A 21,279-nucleotide genomic window follows, 5' to 3' on the forward strand; every position below is an offset into this window, starting at 1 on the left:
AACCTGGGTCTCCAGCATTTCAGACAAATTCTTTACCAGCCTAGCCACCAGGGAGGCCTGATAAGAAATGAGGGGGAATCGAATAGATTAAAAGTTACATGGTTACACGGGTAGCTTCTTTTTGTGAAAATACATTAGGATAACACTTTCATCAAGATATATTTATGTACTTTTATTTATGAATATTCTACTTCATTAAAAGTTCTTTAAAAAGGAGACATAAGAGATCAACCTCACGCAATGTATAGATCTGATTCCAATAAGTTTTTTAAGCCTTTATTTGCCATTGAGGAAATCTAGTACTTAATGAAATTAAGGGATTGGTGTTTTAAGTCAGTAGTGTAGTAGTGGCTATTTTTTTAGTCCTTATATTTTATATTTTAGAAATACAGTAAATATTTAATGAATGAAATGAGATGTTATCTGAGTTTGGCTTTAAGGTAATCTAGTGGGGTGGAACCAGTAATAGGAAAAGTGAACATGATTTGATACTTGTTAATAAAACTGGATAATGGATACATTGGGATTCATTGTACTATTTTTCTGTTTTTGAATGTGTTTGAATTTTCTGTCATATAGTGAAAATGTACACACACACACAGAGTTAAACTGAGAATTCATCATTTCTTATGCTGATAATTTTTTACCCTTATTCTTGCTATTTTTCTTAGGTCATTTGAAGGATAAGATAGGAATTTCTTGGAAATTTTTCATTACTCTGTTTAGACGCAGGATGGCACTCTTTGAATAAGTAATTAGCCAAAGTCCACTTCTCATTGAATAAGCTCCTTTCCTTTACAGTACTGCTGTTTCCTAAGGCAGTTTGTCTTAGATGAGAGTAAAAACTTTCCAGTCAGCTTATAGACATGATTACTACTCATACCTTAACTTTAAATTTTCTCTGCTGGCTGTGTCTACTACCAGGTTTTGAAAAATTAAGGATAAGTTTCAACTACTATTTCAAAGGTGGTTTGATGCAAAGCCAGCTCTGTGCCCACTCTTATTTTTAGTATTTACATTTATTGCTAAGAGATTAGCCAACTTGTATTCAGTTCAGTTCAGTCGCTCAGTCGTGTCCAACTCTTTGCGACCCCACGGACTGCCAACTTGTATATTTTAATGCAAATATCTATTATATCTATATATCTCCATATGAATCATCTTTATTTAAAACTGTCAGTTCCAACCTCAGGTCATGTTTCTACATTCTAAATGGAATTGAGCCAGATATAACTGATTGAGGTCAAGATGCAAACTATTGACTGTGGACAGATGCTTTCCCTTTTCAGTCCTCAAAGAAGAATAGAAATAACTGTATTCTTGGATGTTCTCAGTCTGATTCATGCCTTGTTTAGCCAACTATTCATGTATTCACCAGAAGTATTACACCTACTACCTCCGGTGTAGGAAGAAAAAAAAAAAATCAAATGAGCAATAGTGTTAACAGAAGCTTGAAACTTAAGAGCTGGTATTCAGAAACGCCCTCCTCCCCATCACCTTCCCTCCGGTCCAATTCCCCTTTCTGGTTCTGGCCATCGGAAATTGACTTGGCATTAACAGCGAACTGGAATTTCGAGGCGTCAATTCCCAGCCTCCCTCCCCCACCCCGCACTCCCCTCCCCTCGGAAACTCTTAAACCTCTCCCTACCCTCCTCTTAACGGTAGAGACAGATAAATGATGCAGCAGATTACACCGCTGAAAGGCAACATTTGTCCTGAGCTATTTTCACCTTTTTTCCTGTTTCCGATTTGTGTGCCAGACTTTGTTTGCTTTCTTAGGACATGGAAAACATATTTGGGCATTTCACTCACAGTTGAATGCCAGTGACTTTTCCCCAGCAAATGAAAGTGAAAGTGCTACGTTGTAGCCTTGTTTTATCCTTAAAGTGTGGACGGGCAGCTGGTGTGTATGGCGTTGGTGGGGGAGGGGTTGGATTAGGAAACTTGAAGAACCAGTTTTCAGGTTTTGTTTGTTTATCTTGAGATAGCTGGAGGGTATCTGTCCCCTCCCCCTACTCTGGGGTCTGACTTGGGATTTATTTTCGTTGGGGCAGTCATTGAAGTTTCATTCAATATACTGTCTTAAAAAATATATACTTGTAGCTTTCCCCGGTTGCACTTTAAAACACCATCCAGTCTCACCCTCATCTGGAAATAATGCAAGCTTCTCTCTCTTCCCCCGCTCTCTCCTCCCCCACTTTTTTTTTGCTTTTAAAGCCCCACATAACCTGAAGTCAGTAATCAGATGGAAAATGTGCTGGTCTTAGTTTATTTTAGTCTACTTTCCCTTTTGTTGGCAATTTTGCTTGTTGAGGTATATTAAGGGGGAGAAAAAGCTCACACATAGGCATTTTGTGCACTTGTAGCTACCGAGTCTTGAAATCTGCCACTGATTGATGTTTACTATAGTTTCCTCAGAGACACTGTTTATGTGAAACTTTTAACATTGTTGCGTGGACTTTAAAAAAAAATACACGAAGAAGGATACCAGAGATATTAACAGTGACATTAGTTCATCTAAAGCCATTCATCCTCCCTCCCCCTTGCCTTTTCCAAGAAACTACTAATCACAAACCAAGCTAGAATTTCTAAAAAGAGGTTAGAGGAAGAGGAGGAAACGAGGCGGAGTGGGGAAGGGGATTGAGGTTAGAAGGGCCAGGATCTCTCTCATTCACAGGGTGGAAAAGTTGACATTGTCTACACCCTTCTGAATGGCTGGTAGTTGGTTACCCCGATTGTACCTCTACCTCCCCTCCCCCTCCACGTGACGGCCCAGGACACATGCGCACCCGACGCAGCCCGGCACATCTGCAGACTGACGTCAGTGTGCTCTGCCTCTGAGGAAAAGCTGCCAAAATTTTCTACTGCTGCAATTCAAGTTGGCTGGGGGCCGGTAGTGAGATCTAGGGCTACTTCAACAAAACTTTGCTGCCCTTCCTGCTCTTCTTGTCTTCTTTTCTCCTGATACCTTTTGATGCTCTTCACATGTTATTTGCATAGCAAAGGCACTAAGCTGTCCAGGAAGAGAGGGCACCACTTCCACCCCCAATAAGTCTTTTTTTTTTCTTCCTTCCTTTCTTTTTTTTTTCTTTCCTTTTTTTTTTTTTTTTGTAGGGAGGGGGTGCGGGAGAGAAAGGGGGTTTGCAAAGGCAGCATCTCAGGATGATAGCCTGGATGTATTGAAGGCATCTTTTTTTCTGCCAAATCGGAAAGTCCGTTCTCTAAAGCCCGGGTTAGCCAGACTATAGGGTTTTATTCTGGCTGCAGAATAACTAACTCACTGCTGTGGCTTTGCAAAGGGGGGCAGAAAAAAAAGAGGAGAGGGAGTACGTGAGTCGTCCAGTGCAATCTCTATTGTTTGAAACTTACTTTTTATCAGAATTTGAAGATGAAAACGGTAAGGAAGAGTTCACAATATTCAATGAAACCGGTTTTTTTAAAATTAAAACTTGTGCTTTGCTTGTCTTCCGAATAACGCGTAGAAAACTTTTTTCTGTGTGTGCTTTTTTTTTCCTTTTTCTTCTTCTTTTTTTTTTTTTTTTAATGGCAATGAGTGAGCTTGACTGAACTCATTTTACAGATAGAAATCTTTTAACTCCAGACTAGTCGGGGGTTGGAGAATTCTGGGTCTTGCAAATATTTTATGATGCAAAAAGAAATATATGTTTATTATACAAATAGACATGTTTTGTGAATTATGACTTGATTATGATTTTTGTGGTCTTTGATCACCAAGTAGTAATTGGGAAAGTAATAATGATGTGATTTTAATCTGATTTTCAGTTCTTAAAAAAAGACCTGCATTTTACAGTTTCAAGTCAGTGTCTTAAGTAGTCAGACAAGTGCATATTTTATGCCTGGGCTCAGAGGGCAGAATTAATGTGCTAGCTATAGTCCCGATGCTCTAGATATGTTAAGCTCTTAATAGGCTAATCAAAGAGATGGAAACGTGTGTTTTTGATTTACTTTTGGCCACTTGGGACATGGTAGGCTCATAACCTTCTGGAGCCTTGAATATCGGGATATGTCCGTGTGTATGGTATATGGGATCAAAGTTCAGAGACTGGAGAGGGGATTGTGCTGGAGGGGTTATTGGAAAGCTGCCTTCAGATAATGTTTACTATAATTCCTGTCTTTGGTAATTTCTTTCCTTGTTGTAGTGGAGAGAGGGAGAGAGTGAGAAAGCGCACTGAGAGGGAACAAGAGAGTGAGTTTCTTACTCTTGTTTTTATTTGAGCTGCCGGTGCAACGCGTTTGGGCCAAATGCCAACTGTCTGGGTCACACGCGTTTTATCCAAATAGATTTAGCGCTGCTGTCTGGAAATGGGCTGCTGAATGTTAACTTTAGGATCAACTCAACCAGGGCAGCTCAGACTGTTACCCTCTGTCTGGGTGAAGTGGGGTGGGGGTGGGGGGGCTGGAGGGGGGGGCGAGACTGAGCAGAATGACGGAGGAAAGGGGAAACTGAACTATTGCTTGGAACTTTTAAAAACACACTGGAGTGTGATTTTCAACATACTCTTATGTTCAAATTTCTCAGACAATTTTTTTTCTTTCCTTTTTTAGGTTATGTTGATTAGACTGAAACTTAGATGTGTGAATGACAGCTCTCAAAATTCATGACAGGAAAATAAATGTAACATAAGACTGGTGTAGTTGAAAGGAAATTGAGAAAATTAATTTTGGAGATAATTGTTTTCCTGTGTTTCGCCGAAGTGGTAGCTGCAGTTCCAGTTTATATTAATTTAGTGTTTATATGTGATCATTGGTATTTTAGATTTTTGAAGAATAGCTATAGAGGCAAATAAGCTGATTTCAAACAAATCAACCTCATTCAATTTCTTACAAATGGCAGCAAATGAAATCTGTGTTGTGGTATGAATAGTTTTGTGATTCTCAAGGGCAAAACTCTCTAACCTCAAGACTTGAAATACTTTAATACTTTTCATGTCTGAGCCATTGCATGTAAGATTAATTCTTATTCTTGTCTATTCTTACTACTTCCTCTTCATTTCCTTAGCAACCATTAGTAGTTGCTGGTGCTTTGGGATGGTCCTCTATGCCAAATCCTATGCTGTGTGTGACTTTTGTGAGAGAATAAAGAGAGTTAACATATTAAGAGAGTTGATAGCACATTCTCTGGAACATTTCTGGGGAGAAGAGTAAAAGGTGGAAGAAGTGGATAGCTCTCTTGGTTCTACTAAAGGATTATCAACATTTTGAGCTAATGTCAAGAGAAAAAGGTGTTTCTGTTTTTCAGGAGAGAAGTTATAATACAGATAACATATTTAACTTGCCATCTGGAAAAAACATTTGGGCACTATATGTAATTTGGGACTTGATTTTTATAGAATAATATTGTGTAATTTTGCTTTTGGCTCGTTTGCTTTTCTTGCTAGGTAAGTTTTAAGTCTCCTTAACTACACCTTTCCTTGGAAAGCAGTCTCACAGAATTTACTAATGACCTGTAAACTTTTGTATTTCAAGCCTTAGCATATAATGGTGATGGTTTTGTTGCTAAGTTGTGTCTGACTCTTGCGACCCCATGGACTGCAGCCCGCCAGGCTCCTCTGTCCATAGGATTTCCCAGGCAAGAATACTGGAGTGGGTCGCCATTTCCTTCGCCAGGGATCATGCTGACCCAGGGATTGAATCCGTGTCTCCTGCATTGCAGGTGGATTCTTTACTAATTGAGTCACCAGGGTAGCTAAATATTTGTTGAATGAATAATTGGAAAATGAAATAAGAAATTAATTTTCACATGTAAAAATTTAAGTACCTGAAGGAAATGTAGTATTATTGCTTCCTCAGTGAAGATAAAATCGGCTTTAAAAATATAATCAGAATTAAGATGAATGGAAGAAGTCAAGAAGGATGTCATATGTGTTCTTTAGCTCCATAATGATAGTTCTTGAGAGGAAATTATTACCTTGGCTACTCCTAGATCATTTGAGTCGGAAGTACAGATGATAGAGGAAAAAGACAAGCAAGTACCCTTCAACCAGGGTGAACTAGTGAGGAAATCAGTAAAGTTTAAGTTGTTTAAAATTATTTCTACTTAGTGTCGCTTTGATCGATGGAAGCAGGTAAATGATCCCTTAACTCTACTGATTGGTGCATTTGTCTTAGGGGAAAAAGTTATGTAAAATCAATGTAAAATGGAAGTTTTGATTCTGTTTTCAAATTTAAAGTAGTTGTTAGTCCAGTTATCGTGACCTAAATTCTTTACTGTTCGCTCTAATAGATGATATGACCTAGTTGATTCCATCATCATATCCAACTGTTCCACATTCTTAAGGGACGGAGGAACATGAAACTCCTTGAAGGAAGGCCTTTGAAAAATGATGAGTCAGATATTGAGGAGAAGGGGACTAATATTTATTTAACTATTGAAGTGAAGCATGTGGACACTTTACATCATGTATAATCTAATCTCTCAGCAAGCCTTTGTAAGGTAGATATCATAATCATGTTTTTATAGATGAGGAAACATCTATTAGAGTTAAGTAACTTGCAGCCAAAACAGGACTCAAAACCTTTTGTATTTTCCACAGCATAATGCTTCTGCTGTCCAATGTAAGGACATTATGCTTTTTGGATAATTATGTACTATTTTAAGATTAATCTGAATTTTGGAAACTATATCTGGAAAAGTTAGTACCTATACATATTTGCTTATGATGTCCAGGTTAAATTCTCCAGTAGGTGTCAGAAAGTAAGTTCAGCTGTTCATTTTTATTGTATAGGTGACTAAGAGTGGTTAGATATATTAGTTGTTGACTTTAATTAAACTTGAGCCCACTAATTTACTTATTATTAAATTTCTTCACTGGCACTGGAAGCTTGAAAAATGTGAGGAGGGGAGGAATGAATGAGAATGGAGAAAGAGACTGAAATTTATTGAGTGCCTATGCGCCAGATACTGTAGCCAATGGTAGAACCAGGACTATAGCACTGGTTTGTTTATCTTCAAAACTTCTGCTCTTTCTATTATGCATCAATGTTCTTTTTTACTACAAGTTCTTAAATCAAATGTTAGTGTACTTTTGGCCAGGTAATTCATACTGCTTTTTCTCTGAATGTTATACTTGCTTACTTAACTTGGGCACTTATAAGATAGTGGTAGTAATGGTAAAGTAGAGGTTAAAAAACTGTGAAGAGCAGGAAATTTCTCAAGGGGAAAAAACAGTTGTTTCCTAAACCTGGCTCATTATAAGTTTGTCATTTTTAGAGCCTAGGAAAATAGGAAAAAAAGGATAAATATGATTAAATACAAATCTATCATCACTTACTAAAAAATTAACTCAAATATGTTTATTATATATTCCTCTTTAAAGGAAGATTAAAGTATATGAGGGACACACTTAATGTCATATATTTTTATGCCCAACACTCAAGTAATCTGAAAAAACAATAACGAAGAGTAAATGTTTATGAAGCAACAGTTAAGCAGTTGGAGACTGTACATAAATAGGCTGGGAGTCAAGATAACTGGATTATTTTCATTACTGTTGACCTTGTACAACACAGGTTTGAGCTGCAAGTCCCATATACAAGAATTTTTTTTTTCAATAGTAATACTATAGTACTACACTATCCTTGATTAGTTGAATCTATTATGGAGAAGTCACATATGTAGAGGTCCTCCTGTAGTTTATAATTCACATTTTTGCAGAAACTGGGTACTGCCCGCTCACACATTATTCAAAGGTCTGTTGTGCTGTTATTGAATGATGGTGTAATTTAATCTCTTTATAGATTTTTGCCTGGAAAGAATATATAGTGCCTGTTGTTTTGCCTAAATTACTGTAGAAGAAATTTTGAGATAAAACAGTTATTGTGTATCAAGTTGCTTAAAATTTCATGTTAATTAACATCATTTATGAATATTTAGTTTGATACTGGTCATATGCAATGGCTATTGAATATTAAGTTAGAATAATTTAAAATGGAAATGTGATATAATAGAAAGAATTTAGACTTTAAAGCCAGATAATATTATATATGACTCGGTGCCCTGCTGTTTTCCAGTTATGTGGCCACTATGAGCTTCAACTTCTTTTTCTGTAAATTAGCAGCTGTATTAGTTATCAGTTGGTGCAAAAATTATCACCATAAATTTAGCAGCTTAAAGAACACACTTTTATTAACAGTATCTGTGAGTCAGGAGCCTGAGCATGGCTTCCTCTGTCTTGTGCTTCAGAGTCTCTCAAGAGGCTGTAGTTAAAGTGTTGGCAAGGACTAAGGGCACCGCAGAACACCTGAGTGGGGAGGGATATGCTTATAAGCTCACATATTCAAGATTTAGTTCCTTGCAAGCAGTAGCATTGAGGGCTGCATTTCTTAACCAGTGATTATCTGAAGGCTGCTGTCAGTTCCTTGCCATGTGAGCCTATCCATATGGCAACTTGTTTCATTAAAGTCCAGTAAGGGAGTCTACCGTTAAGATGGAAGTCAGAACGCTGTGGGAGAAGGTGAGGGTGGGATGTTGCGAAAGAACAGCATGTATATTATCTATGGTGAAACAGGTCACCAGCCCAGATGGGATGCATGAGACAAGTGCTCGGGCCTGGCGCACTGGGAAGACCCAGAGGAATCGGGTGGAGAGGGAGGTGGGAGGGGGGATCGGGATGGGGAATACGTGTAAATCTGTTGCTAATTCATGTCAATGTATGACAAAACCCACTGGAAAAAAAAAAAAGATGGAAGTCAGAATCTTTTGTAATCTAATCATGGAAGTGACATCCTCTCACTGTTGAGGTGTCATATTAGTTAGAAACAAATTACTCCAAGGAAGGAGGTTACAAAATGGCATGGGTATTAGGAGGCAGGATCACTGGGGCCATTGCTCACACAGGGGCAATAATACCTACTTTATAAGATTATAATGAATATTAAAAGGAGTAACATATATTTAAAGTTCTCTTTGTTTTTAGACCTGACCTTAAACTACCTTTCTAGATAATACCTGTCTTCTGCATAGGAACCAAACTTACTATCATTACTAATAATATTTTCCATTTTTTCTTGCCATCTATACTTTGTGGAATCTGTTTCTTTAATTTGTAATGATTGCCCCCAGAAACTTGACTTGTCAAATTCTGTTCATCTTCCAGGGTGTATCTCAAATGTTTTTTTTTTTCATAACATTTCCTTCACCTATCTTTCTTTGACTCATAAGTCATCCCCTTCATCTGATCTCTTATAAATACTTTTGTAAGTTTATTATGGCATATGTCAGTTTGTCTTGAGTTTTTTCTTTTTTCTTAGGTTATGATTGCCTAAAGATTGTGTCTTAATCTTTTCTTATCTCCATGTTGTTATAGCATCATTTTTAAAACATGTAACACAACAGTTGTTGATTGGTTGAATTAGTTTTTCAAGGTTTATCAATTTAATAATTTATAGACACAGACTTAAGAGACTTGAAATGATAATGGGTTTTTTTATATATTGTAATAACCAATATTTCTAGCACTATAGGGGATGAAATATTCCAAATAAGTTAATTTTACAGTTAACCTTTTGAATATCAGATATTTAGCTATAACACAGTCATACACACAATATGAACTGTTAAGCTATGTAAGGACCATTTGTCTCTACCTTCAATGTATTACTTTGGGTTTCTAAAGCTACTTTTTGGTTTTTCCTCTTTTTTTTGGTTAACTTTTGTTGTCTTTACTGAGCTACTTTTTAGTCCTTTTTTTGTTTCCTTATTCCAAAGTGCTGTGTGCTAGAAGCTCAGGTAGCCAAATACGCCAGTGTTCTGTGTAAAATGTGAAATCATGGCCTCTGAGTGAAGTTGTTAAGTCAGAAGAAAAGTACATGAGATAGGACATGAAATCTGTTGTATTACCTGAACTGAATTTTTAAAAATTCTTTTCAGAAAACAAATTACTTTTCTTTATACTTATATTCTAGATAAATTGTCTCCTATGTGTTTCTTTATGAGTCAAAAGATTTTCAGATAAAGTCAAGGGTTACAGTAAATATGCTTCAGCTTTTCAGAAGTTTAATTTATGCTACAGTCTGAATTTTCACAAATAGCTGCTTAATACCACTGTGTATTTATAGATCTACTCTCTAAGAATAAAATGATAGTCAACAAATCAAACTCTAGATAGAGGTGTACTAAATGTTAAAGAATACAGTCACATACTGTTTATCACTTTCATAAAATGAACTTTGTGAAGTCAGCCTGGTTTATATCAAAAGGTTAGTCACTATACAATGTTATTTTCAAAGTTTTAAGAAGAGAATTTTTATGATCCTCTTTAGGTTCCTTCTTTGATTATTAAGTAGCTTTGATATTATCCTTCTAAACATTTAGGTTTCCAGTTTGGTACTTAGTCTTGTGAATGTTTATTTACACTATGAAGGACAACAGTGGTCTGATTTAATTATGTAGTTTTGTAGTATATGTCCTTTGGCAAGCATTCTGCAATATTGATCTGTCCATTCAGAATGTTTATCAATTAACCTTAATTTTTTTTTTTTAGGTTAAAAAATGGCCATACTTTAGTGACTATTCAGCCTAATGCCCTGCTTATGAAAATTTCCATCATTCTTTTTTTCATTTTGGATTGAGAAAATGAATCCAAATATTGAAGAAAGTACGAGATGTTGGGAAAAAATACCTGCTAAATAGTGGAACATCTAATAACTAATCTGCAAGAAGTTGTAAAGAAATAAAATTGTTATGCTTCGATTTTGGTATGGTATTGACTCTCTAGAACATAGGTAGCCCTCTAAAAAATCATCCAGTTATCTAAATTATGGAAATTTTGTGGAAGACGTTGACCTGGATTTTGAGCCTCGTCATGGCTTCATCGGAATTTCAGAGTGACTACAGGCTTTCATACAGTTCTCAAGGTAGGATTCCTGCTTTTGAAACTGACAAAAAAATATTGCTATTAATCTAACAAGGAAAGATTCTGAATATTTAGTTGAATGAACATTTTCTTTGAGATGTATAATGGTAGGAGCAGAGACCTACTGTGTCAATTCAGTGCTAGTTTCAGAAATGTTAATGTTAATAGTCTTTTAACTTGTCCTACTAGTATTTAACATCTAGTGCATTTTAGAGTTGACTGGTCTTCCTCAGAAGACCCTGGCCTCTTCTTCTGATTCTTAACTTTACTAATATACTCACTGTCAGGGTTTACAGTAAAGATCATGTTCAAAAGGAATCCAAAAGTTATTGCTATAGAAGAATAGAAACCAAATTCTGACATAAGATCCTTGTGGACCCTTAATATAAAAATGTGTTTCCAAACTTAAGAATTCTGATCTAAGGACTAGAAGCTAGATAAAAGAATTAGAAGAAGTTCAACTTGTCAAGTTCTAATCCATGTTTGAAAGTCGCTCAGTTGTGTCAAGACTCTTTGCGACACCGTGATCTATACAGTCCATGGAATTCTCTAGGCCAGGATACTGGAGTGGGTAGCCTTTCCCTTTCACAGGGGATCTTCCCAACCCAGGGATTAAAGCCAGGTCTCCCGCATTGCAGGTGGATTCTTTACCAACGGAACCACAAGGGAAGCCCATAATTTTAGTCCATAAAATTGAACTTTTTATCATAGAAAAGATGTTACCAGAGGTCCTAGGAATGAAGATAATTTTGTTTTCCACAGACCAGTCCAATTCTTAAAGAGTTATTGAAAGCATACCTTTTTGAATTGTCCTCCCATGAATGTATAGGAACAGATTTTTTTTTTTTTTTTTTTTGTCCTGATAAGCCAGGTTTTCAGGACCATTATGGATTGATATATATATCTAAGAAGTCCATATGTACAAAATGTGGCTCTCAAATCAACAAAGCCATAGCATTTAATATAAACTGTTATTTATAAGTGAAATAAGTATTATTTTTAAATTTTTTTCCATTTGGTCATGGTTTCATGGGAGTTTATATTTGTGGATGAACTTCATATTTAGACAGTGAAGCAATGTGCAGACATTTGGTTCTGCCTTAGTGATAAACTTAGCTAAAGGAAGATATGGTTAAGAAGGTAAATTGGTAATATTTAGTGCATCTAGGTGAGGAAAATATATTTAATAGTCTTCTGAATTTTTTATTGATCTAGTAATTTTTAAACAGCTGTACTGTAATATACATACCATATAATCACCCATTTAAAGTATACAATTCCTTGGTTTATAGTTATTTACTCACAGAGTTGTACGACTATCATCACAATCAAATTTAGAACATTTTTATCAACCCCAAAAGAAACTCTGAACTCATTAACGGTCACTCCCCACTTCTCTCCAAACCACCTTATCCCCAGTCCTAGGCAACCTCTGGTCTGTTTTTGTCACATAGAGGTTTGCCTGTTCTGTATATTTTTTATAAATGGTATAAATGGATCATATGTGACTGGTTCTTTTCATTTAGTCTAGTGTTTTTATAGTATTAGATAATGAACTTTGATTATGAAGGCTGTTATGAAGATTCATTCATGTCATAACATGTCTCAGTATTCCTTTTTATTGTACAATAATTTGCTGTATGAATACATCACATATTATTCATCCATTCATTCATTTATCAATTGATGGACATTTGGGTTATTTACCACTTTTAGTTATTATGAATAATGCTGCTGTGAACATTTTTGTGCAAGTTTTTGTGTGGATGTATGTTTTACTTTCTCTTGTAAAAATACCTGAGAGTGAAATTGCTGGATCAGATGGTCGTTCTATGGTTAACTTTTTGAGGAACTGCCAGGCTGTTTTCCAAAGTGGTTGCTGTATTTTACATTGTGACTGATAATTAAAAAAAAAAGTTCGACAAGGTTGTAGAGGTTCTGTGTAAACTCTTTTGGGTAACTTTCACAACATTTTATCTGAATGAAATTCTGTTGCTTTACATATGTGTACTTTTACCAATATTCTTATGTATTATAGAATTTAGCTGTTAGAATTCATGTTTTCAAATTAAATTTTAAAAAAAAGCACTTTTCAAAAAACTTTAAAATACTTTTTTAAGGAATGGAATATTTGGAACTTAATTCATCTTGAGATTTTAAACTTTTGCTTTTTCATTTTTGCTTAATATGTTTTCCCATACTTCACATATAATGATGCATAGTTTTAAGGAATATAGTTGCTTATACTGCTACTTCTTTGATCTGTTAAATTTTCTTTTCTTCCATGTGTTTTTTCTGGATTTTCTGCCTTGTGATTACAAAGAGGAATTCCTGACTTATCTAGAACACTACCAGCTAACTATTCCAATAAGAGTTGATCAAAATGGAGCTTTTCTCAGCTTTACTGTGAAAAATGATAAACACTCCAGGAGAAGACGGAGTATGGACCCTATTGATCCACAACAGGCAGTATCTAAGTTATTTTTTAAACTTTCAGCCTATGGCAAGCACTTTCACCTAAACTTGACTCTCAACACAGATTTTGTGTCCAAACATTTTACAGTAGAATATTGGGGAAAAGATGGACCCCAGTGGAAGCATGATTTTTTAGACAACTGTCATTACACAGGATACTTGCAAGATCAACGTAGTACAACTAAAGTGGCTTTAAGCAATTGTGTTGGGTTGGTAAGTAGATGTTATAATTTTAAATTTCTGATGGGGAAATAAATTCACAATGTAAATGTCTTTTCTCAGATTAATAATATACACACATATATTTATATGGTTTATCTAGGGAAGGAAACATTCTAAAATTTTTGTTATTTCTATTGCCTTTGCTTTTGATAATCTTTTTCATAATGTTTGCATTGAACTTTCAAAGTAGGAACAATGTTTAAAACCCTGTATTATTAGTAGAGGAGTGAATGAAACCGCTCATTTCCTTTTAGAGTTATATTTTTCTGATCAAATACTATATGCTTAATGCATAGACAAAACTCAGTCATTGATGAGGAACTTAAGGGTATTGTGTGTATGTATGTATTTGTATTATGCAGGAAACCATGACACTGATTACCTCTTTAAGTTTCTTTCATGTCTTTCTCTGGTAATCAACATAACTTAAAATTACTTATGACCTATTTAGGTTTATAAGTCCTTGAAGCAAAATCTTATGTATCAATCAATGTCTCTTTAGAAAATATTTTTTTCCTACATTTATCTGATAATTGATAATCTTATTTTATCCTGAAACTGGATTTCAAGAGTATAGGTTCTATGCTGGGCATTTGAGTCCATTCTAGTCTAATGGTAAATACACAGTTCAAGGTTGCACATAGTAATGATTGTAGAACAAAGCACATTCTTCCATTTCTACTTCCTGTATTTCACACTTCATCTACTGCTTTTCAGGCTAGTGTAGATGTTCTGTTAAAGCTTTATTGGTTTAAAAGAGTACAGACATTTTGATGCTCAACTCACATTTTCAGAAGCTGTTTTTTTTTCCTTATTCTATCATATCCATATCCTCAATCTTATTTCAGTATAAAAAAGTGTATGGAGTTGAGTTTAGATAGGTTTTAAATTTCAGAGAAGTATTAAGAACTACATAGTGGAGAAAAATTTTTGCTATAGGTATATATAAGAATTTGCTCAAATGTCAATTTTCTGTAATATTAATAAGTCAAAATGATTACTTAGATTTTAATATTTGGGTTAATTCCTATAGTATAGACACATTGAATATATTCATCACTAGTTTCTTTGTCTCTAAGCAGTTTTAAACTTTATATACAAAAGAGATTCCTCTTTTTGAATAAATTATCTAAAATATTTTAAAACTTATGATATTTACTGTTAAATATGATAGAAAAATACTGTTCTTAGTCATTAACCAAGCTCTTTAAATTTGGCATTAACATTAATTATGCCATTGATCATTTTAACACGGTGGTCGAATGAACAGATCTGAGATTTAGGAAAAAAGCTAATTCCATTGTGAAAGTTGAGGGAAGAGGAGTGAGTGGAGATATGAAGATGAGTTAGATTGTATAGGAGATAATGAAGGTCTATACCAAGACTATGGCACTGGGAATGGAGCAGTTAGAATGAATTTGAACCTCATTTGGGGGAGAAAATTTATAGGATTTGTGTCTTATTGATTTTTCTTCCCTAGCATATAGTACATAGTGGATATTTAATAATATTTTAAAAAATTGAAATATTATTGAACTGGATGTGAAATGGAGGAGAGAAAGTAATTGAAGATGATTGAGATTTCACTTTTGGATGGGGCCGTATATGAATTTTACTAATAGAGAAAAGTCATGATAGTGGAATGCTAGATTCTAAAGGAAGATGAAGATAGTGATTTTGATATAGTAAATGTGAAGAATCTGAAGAAATAAAGATTAAAGATTCCAGTTGGCTTTTGGAAAATATAGCTTTGAAATTTACAAAAGAATTTTATTCTGGAAACAAATAATTTGAGAATTGCTGATATAAGTGACTGCTGATGGAATGGTGAAAGACGCTGATAAGGCAAAGGTGAGAAGAAGGTTTTAAAGGGAATCTGTACTTAAGGGAATAGCAGAGTGTCACTCATCCATTTTTCATCCTCATTGAAACTTTCTGTGTCTCTCGTTCTCTTTTTTTTCCTATTCATTAGCACCTGTTTTGGGCTTCCCTTGTGGCTCAGCTGGTAAAGAATCTGCCTGCAATGCGGGAGACCTGGGTTTGACCCCTGGGTTCGGAAGATCCCCTGGAGAAGGGAAAGGATACCCCCTCCAGTTTTCTGCCCTGGAGAATTCCGTGGACTTGTAGGGGTCGTAAAGAGTCGGACCTGACTGAGCGACTTTCACTTTCACGTTTAGCACCTGTTTTACTTTGCTTCCTATTGAAACTGTGTGGTGTTGATTCACTTTGATTTCTTGATTTAGGGGTGGTCTACCAGGTTTATAACTGAAGTTTCCATTTCTCTTTGGCAACTAATAAGGAATTTGTGAGCAGATACTATGTAAATATCCTTTCTCATCACACTTTCATTCGCCAGTTTTAGTAATTCTCATGTTTATTCTTCTTTTACATCATGTTATTTTTAAAATGTGTCCAACTCTGTGACCCCATAGACTGTAGCCTGCCAGGCTTCCTCTGTCCATGGAATTCTCCAGGCAAAAATCCTGAAGTGGGTAGTCATTCTGTTCTCCAGGGGATCTTCCCAACCCAGAGATTGAACCTGAGTCTCCTGCATTGCAGGCGGATTCTTTACCTTCTAACCCAGCAGGGAAGCCCTATATCATGTTACATTTTTAATCAAATGGAATATATAAATAAGTTTTTCTAAAATCCCATTTTTCTAAGGTCCTTTCTAACCAATTTTGTTTTTAATTGTTCTATATAAAATAGTTTTCAATGTGGAGATTATTGGTGCTTCTAATCATATTTCCTTACCCATAATTTCAATTTTACAATGCTTATACCACTCATCCATTTCCTCAGCCCTTGTATCTATTGCTTGGAATATATTCCATTCTTCTTTGGAGGCATTTTTCTTGGAGTATATGGGTTAATCAATTTCTTAAGCTAGTAATAGCTCAAGATCTTGGGGTTTCTTTTTTCCTAGGTTAGTTCCACATTTTCTTTTTGTTTACAGAATTTGCATACTTGTTTTGTTGGAGAACATTGTTAAGTAATTACCTCAGAAAAGGTGCCTGAGAAGTAAAATTTCTGAGTCTTTGCCTGTTTCAAAGTGACTTTATGTTGCCCTCTTGTTTGGTTAATAATTTAGCTATATATAGAATTCTAGGTTCAAAAATAGTTTTCCTTTAGGACCATGGATGGTAGAATTGGAAAAGGGAAATATGGGGTATCAAACTTATCTCTATGGTTTTATATCTTAGGAAAAGATTTAAAGGTCTAAAAAAATTAGCACTGATTTATTTTGGTGGCAGATAAAAGTCTGCTTCTTGTTCTTTACTTTAAAATTTTTTCTTTCTTCAAAATGGTGTGCTTTTCTTTTTACCCTCTTTGTTTCAGGAATTGTATAATAATGTGGTGAGCTGTGGGTCTTCTGTCCTTACTCCGACTTTGTATTTGATAAGCACTTTCAATTTAAAGACTCTCCTTCAACTAAGAGATATATAAAAAAAAATTTCTTAGTAACTTTCTCTCCTTATCCCCCACCATCCCATTCTGTAATTGGTTCTCCTCTTTTCTACCCCCGCCCTTTTTTTTTTCGTTTTTGTTCTAAGGTCTATGAAATTTTCCCACTTTTGCTTTCTTTTTCTTTAATTTATTTAAAAATTATAGCAGTCATATTTATTATTTTCAACAGATCTTTTCCAGGTTGTTTCTTTCTTTGTATTTTGTTCTTACTTCATGAAAAATTATTTTCTTTTATCTCTCTAAGAGACTAAATACTATACACATAGTTAGAAAAGACTAACAACCCCATTAGACTTTCTGTTCATTTAGTTATATTCACAGTTGCCTCTACATTTTTCATTATTAATTCATCCATTCATCAAATGATTATAAGTACTTATCATTGTAAGAGGCACTGTTCTAGGTGATAGGAGTATAACAGTGAGCAAAACAAGAATCCATGTAATCATATAGCTTGCATTCTAGTGGAGGAGATGCACAATTAAGTAAGTAAGAATCATAATATGTTGGATAGTGATAAGTTCTAAGGTAGAAAAAAATATTTACTTAAGACCTTAAAAGGAATAAGAAAAGAAATGATGACATCTGAGGGATAAGATTTCCAGGTAGAAATCTTTAAATACAAAGGTCTGATTTGAGAGTGTTTGAGGAACACCAAGATTACCATGGCTAGAGCTAAGTGAGAGAGAGCAAGAGTAATGGAAGGTGAAGTTAGAAAGAGAACTGGTGGCAGATGTTAGGCTTTAGAGAAGACAGTAAGGAAAGAATCAGTGATGATTCCAAGCTTGGGGCCTGAGCAACTAGAATATATTAATAGCAGCCATTAATGAGATGAGAAAGATGTAGGCATTAATTGAGATGGAAAGCTGTAGGAGTACTAGGTTGGGGGGTTTTATATATCATAATTTCACATGTTGAACTTGAGATACTATATAGGATGCTAGATATGCAAGCCTGGAGTTTAGGAGAGAGATGTGAGTTGTGAACTTATTTTGGGAGTCATCTATCTATGTGTCTGTATCTGTATCTATCTATATATATGGCATTTAAAGCCAGGAGGTAATATGAACTTTCTTTGAGAGAGTATATATAGAATAAATTAGAGGTCTAAGGACTGAGCCTTTGGGTGCTCCAAGAGGTTAGGGAGATCAAAAAGATGTGGAGGGGCATCTAAGAACAGTGGAGCAAGAAGGCTGAAGAAAAACCAGGCAAATATCCTAAAAGCTAATAGAGGGAAGTATTTAAAGGGAAATATGCTGCTGAGTCAAAATAAGAGTAGACTGAAGACCAATAATTGAATTTATCAGTGGCTTCTCTCCTAGACCTCCAGAGGGATTCAGGGCACATACACAAATACAAATACTAAGAACCAATGATATAAGAAAATACTCAAGTCAACAATTATTCAGGAATGGTATTGCAGTGAGTGACAATGATCCAGAAGCTAAGGTCTTTGAGGAGTGATGAAAGTGACTTTGGGTCAGTAGTTGTCAACTACTACTTGTAGAGGGAAAAGGTGATGGTATGGGATTTGAAGGGTATGGATTTTTTTTTTTTTTTTGAGAGCAGGGTGATAATTGCTTAGAAATGGCATTGAGTACAAGAAATCTTAACCCTCCCTCCAGGTCCAATAGGAGGCATGTAGGAGAGAAAGTAGCCACCATTCCAGAAGATTACAGGGAAGGAAAAATGTTATTTAGGGAGATTCAGGCTTTTGTTTGAACATGATGAAATGAACATTCACAGATGAGGCAGAGGGTATATATCAATTATATGTAATTGACCTTGAGTTTGAGAGGATATAATCGCAGTGTTTTAAATGGTGAAGGGGGAAGTAGAAGATGAGATCACAAAATGTGATGAAACCATATGTACCTAACCATATGGGGAATGGAATCCAGGGGATGAGCCTTGGGGTTTTTGGAGGGACTGGCATGTCAGGGAAAGGAGGACTCCATCATCTGACCTCCAGCACATAATCCTTTCCCCTTTCCCTCCCTCTATCCACAGAACTCCTTCTGAAATACTGTGTGCATGCTTCTGTCCTGTTGTTTCTGCATTTGCCATTCCCACTGTCTGATTGGCTCTTTTCTAAGATGTCTGGCATACTCCTTCACTTTATTCAGGTTGCTGTTCAAATGCCACCTTAATATAGAGGATGTTCCTGACCATCCTAAATAGTTTGTATAATTCTTTCTGTCCTCTGATTACTTTCTGTCCTCTTACTGCTTTATTTCTCTTCTTGATATTTCTTGCTACCTGATTGTTCATTTATTTATATAATGAATGAATGACTTTTTTTCAAGTTCTTCCCCAAAGAATATAAGCTTCATGAAAGGGCCAAAACTCTTTTTTCACATTTGTACTCCTACCACCTAGAACAGTACCTGTCATGTGGTAGGCTCTCAAAGCATACTTTTTAAATAAATAGATGAAGTTAAAAGCAACCCTCAGACTAAGGGCATTATAATCTAGTGACTAAGACTTCAGCCTTCAAAGATAGTTGAGTGAATGTTACTGAACTTTGCTCAACATAATTTTCTTATCTGCCAAATAGTAGTACCTACTTTATAGAGATACTAAGATTAAATGGGATAACGTGCATAAACATTTTACAGACTACTTAACACATCAGATTTCTGGATTTTCTTCCAGGACCTTTACCTTCTTGAAATTAGAGATTTTATTTACCAGGTTTCTGACTGTTTTTCTCCAGCAGCTTGAGTTTCTTGTTTTTGACATCTACTCACAGTCCAGCATCTAGACCCTGCTTCCTACACTTCATGCTTATCAAAATGTCTTATATAATCCCTCCCTTCTGCATGCACCCTCTTTTCTTCAGGAGACTTGCTCAGTTTGTTATTGCTTTGTTAATCTTCTTGGTAAAGTAATTCGTAATCAGATATTAGGGTTTCAGTTCAGTTCAGTCACTCAGTTGTGTCCAGCTCTTTGCGACCCCATGAACCGCAGCATGCCAGGCCTCCCTGTCCATCACCAACTCCCAGTGTCCACCCAAACGCACATCATTTGAGTCGGTAAGGCCATCCAGCCATCTTATCCTCTGTTGTCCCCTTCTCCTCCTCCCCTCAATCTTTCCCAGCATCAGGGTCTTTTCAAATAAGTCAGCTGTTCGCATCAGGTGACCAAAGTATTGGAGTTTCAGCTTCAGCATCAGTCCTTCCAATGAACACCCAGGACTGATCTCCTTTAGGATGAACTGGTTGGATCTCCTTGCAGTCCAAGAGACTCTCAAGAGTCTTCTCCAACACCACAGTTCAAAAGCATCAATTCTTCGGCGCTCACCTTTCTTCACCGTCCAACTCTCACATCCATACATAACCACTGGAAAAACCATAACCTTGACTAGACGGACCTTTGTTGGCAAAGTAATGTCTCTGCTTTTTAATATGCTATCTAGGTTGGTCATAACTTTCCTTCCAAGGAGTAAGCGTCTTTTAATTTCATGGCTGCAATCACCATCTGCAGTGATTTTGGAGCCCAGAAAAATAAAGTCAGCCACTGTTTCCACTGTTTCCCCATCTATTTGCCATGAAGTGATGGGACCGGATGCCATGATCTTAGTTTTCTGAATGATGAGCTTTAAGCAAACTTTTTCACTCTCCTCTTTCACTTTCATCAAGAGGCTCTTTAGTTCTTCTTCACTTTCTGCTATAAGGGTGGTGTCATCTGCATATCTGAGGTTATTGTTATTTCTCCTGGCAATCTTGATTCCAGCTTGTGCTTCCTCCAGCCCAGTGTTTCGCATGATGTGCTCTGCATATAAGTTAAATAAGCAGGGTGACAATATACAGCCTTGATGTACTCCTTTCCCTATTTGGAACCAGTCTGTTGTTCCATGTCCAGTTCTAAGTATTGCTTCCTGACCTGCATACAGGTTTCTCAAGAGGCAGGTCAGGTGGCCTGGTATTTCCATTTCTTTCAGAATTTTCCACAGTTTATTGTGATCCACACAGTCAAATGCTTTGGCATAGTCAATAAAGCAGAAATAGATGTTTTTCTGGAACTCTCTTGCTTTTTCGATGATCCAGTGGATGTTGGCAATTTGATCTCTGGTTCCTCTGCCTTTTCTGAAACCAGCTTGAACATATTAGGATTTGTTAGTGTTCTATTCTGTTATTCCTGTCAGTTGTTGTTATTTACTCACTAAGTCGTGTCTGACTCTTTTGCAACCCCATGGACTGTAGAGGGCCAATCTCCTCTATTCACGAGATTTCTTAGG

The 21,279-nt window shown here is 35.9% G+C and overlaps 1 protein-coding gene across 9 annotated transcripts in view; it reads left to right on the forward strand.

Annotated features, from left to right (window-relative positions):
* The window catches only part of ADAMTS6 (ADAM metallopeptidase with thrombospondin type 1 motif 6), a 283,064-nt gene that overhangs the window by 3,213 nt on the left and 258,572 nt on the right, over positions 1-21,279 (forward strand). For 2 of the 9 annotated variants that reach the window (XR_006273340.1, XR_006273341.1), the window contains exons 1-3: positions 2,851-3,397; positions 10,503-10,875; positions 13,198-13,562. Coding sequence is in view for 5 of the 9 variants with exons in the window: in XM_043488472.1 (XP_043344407.1) it covers positions 10,779-10,875; positions 13,198-13,562 (462 nt within the window). In the remaining 4 variants the exon portion in view is untranslated. Of the gene's footprint in view, positions 1-2,850; positions 3,398-10,502; positions 10,876-13,197; positions 13,563-21,279 lie in introns of those variants that run through there. The other 7 variants (XR_006273338.1, XM_043488475.1, XM_043488471.1 and 4 more) reach the window with 5 other exon arrangements.

The sequence above is a fragment of the Cervus canadensis genome, chromosome 16, assembly GCF_019320065.1.
Source record: "Cervus canadensis isolate Bull #8, Minnesota chromosome 16, ASM1932006v1, whole genome shotgun sequence".
Lineage (NCBI taxonomy): Eukaryota > Metazoa > Chordata > Mammalia > Artiodactyla > Cervidae > Cervus > Cervus canadensis.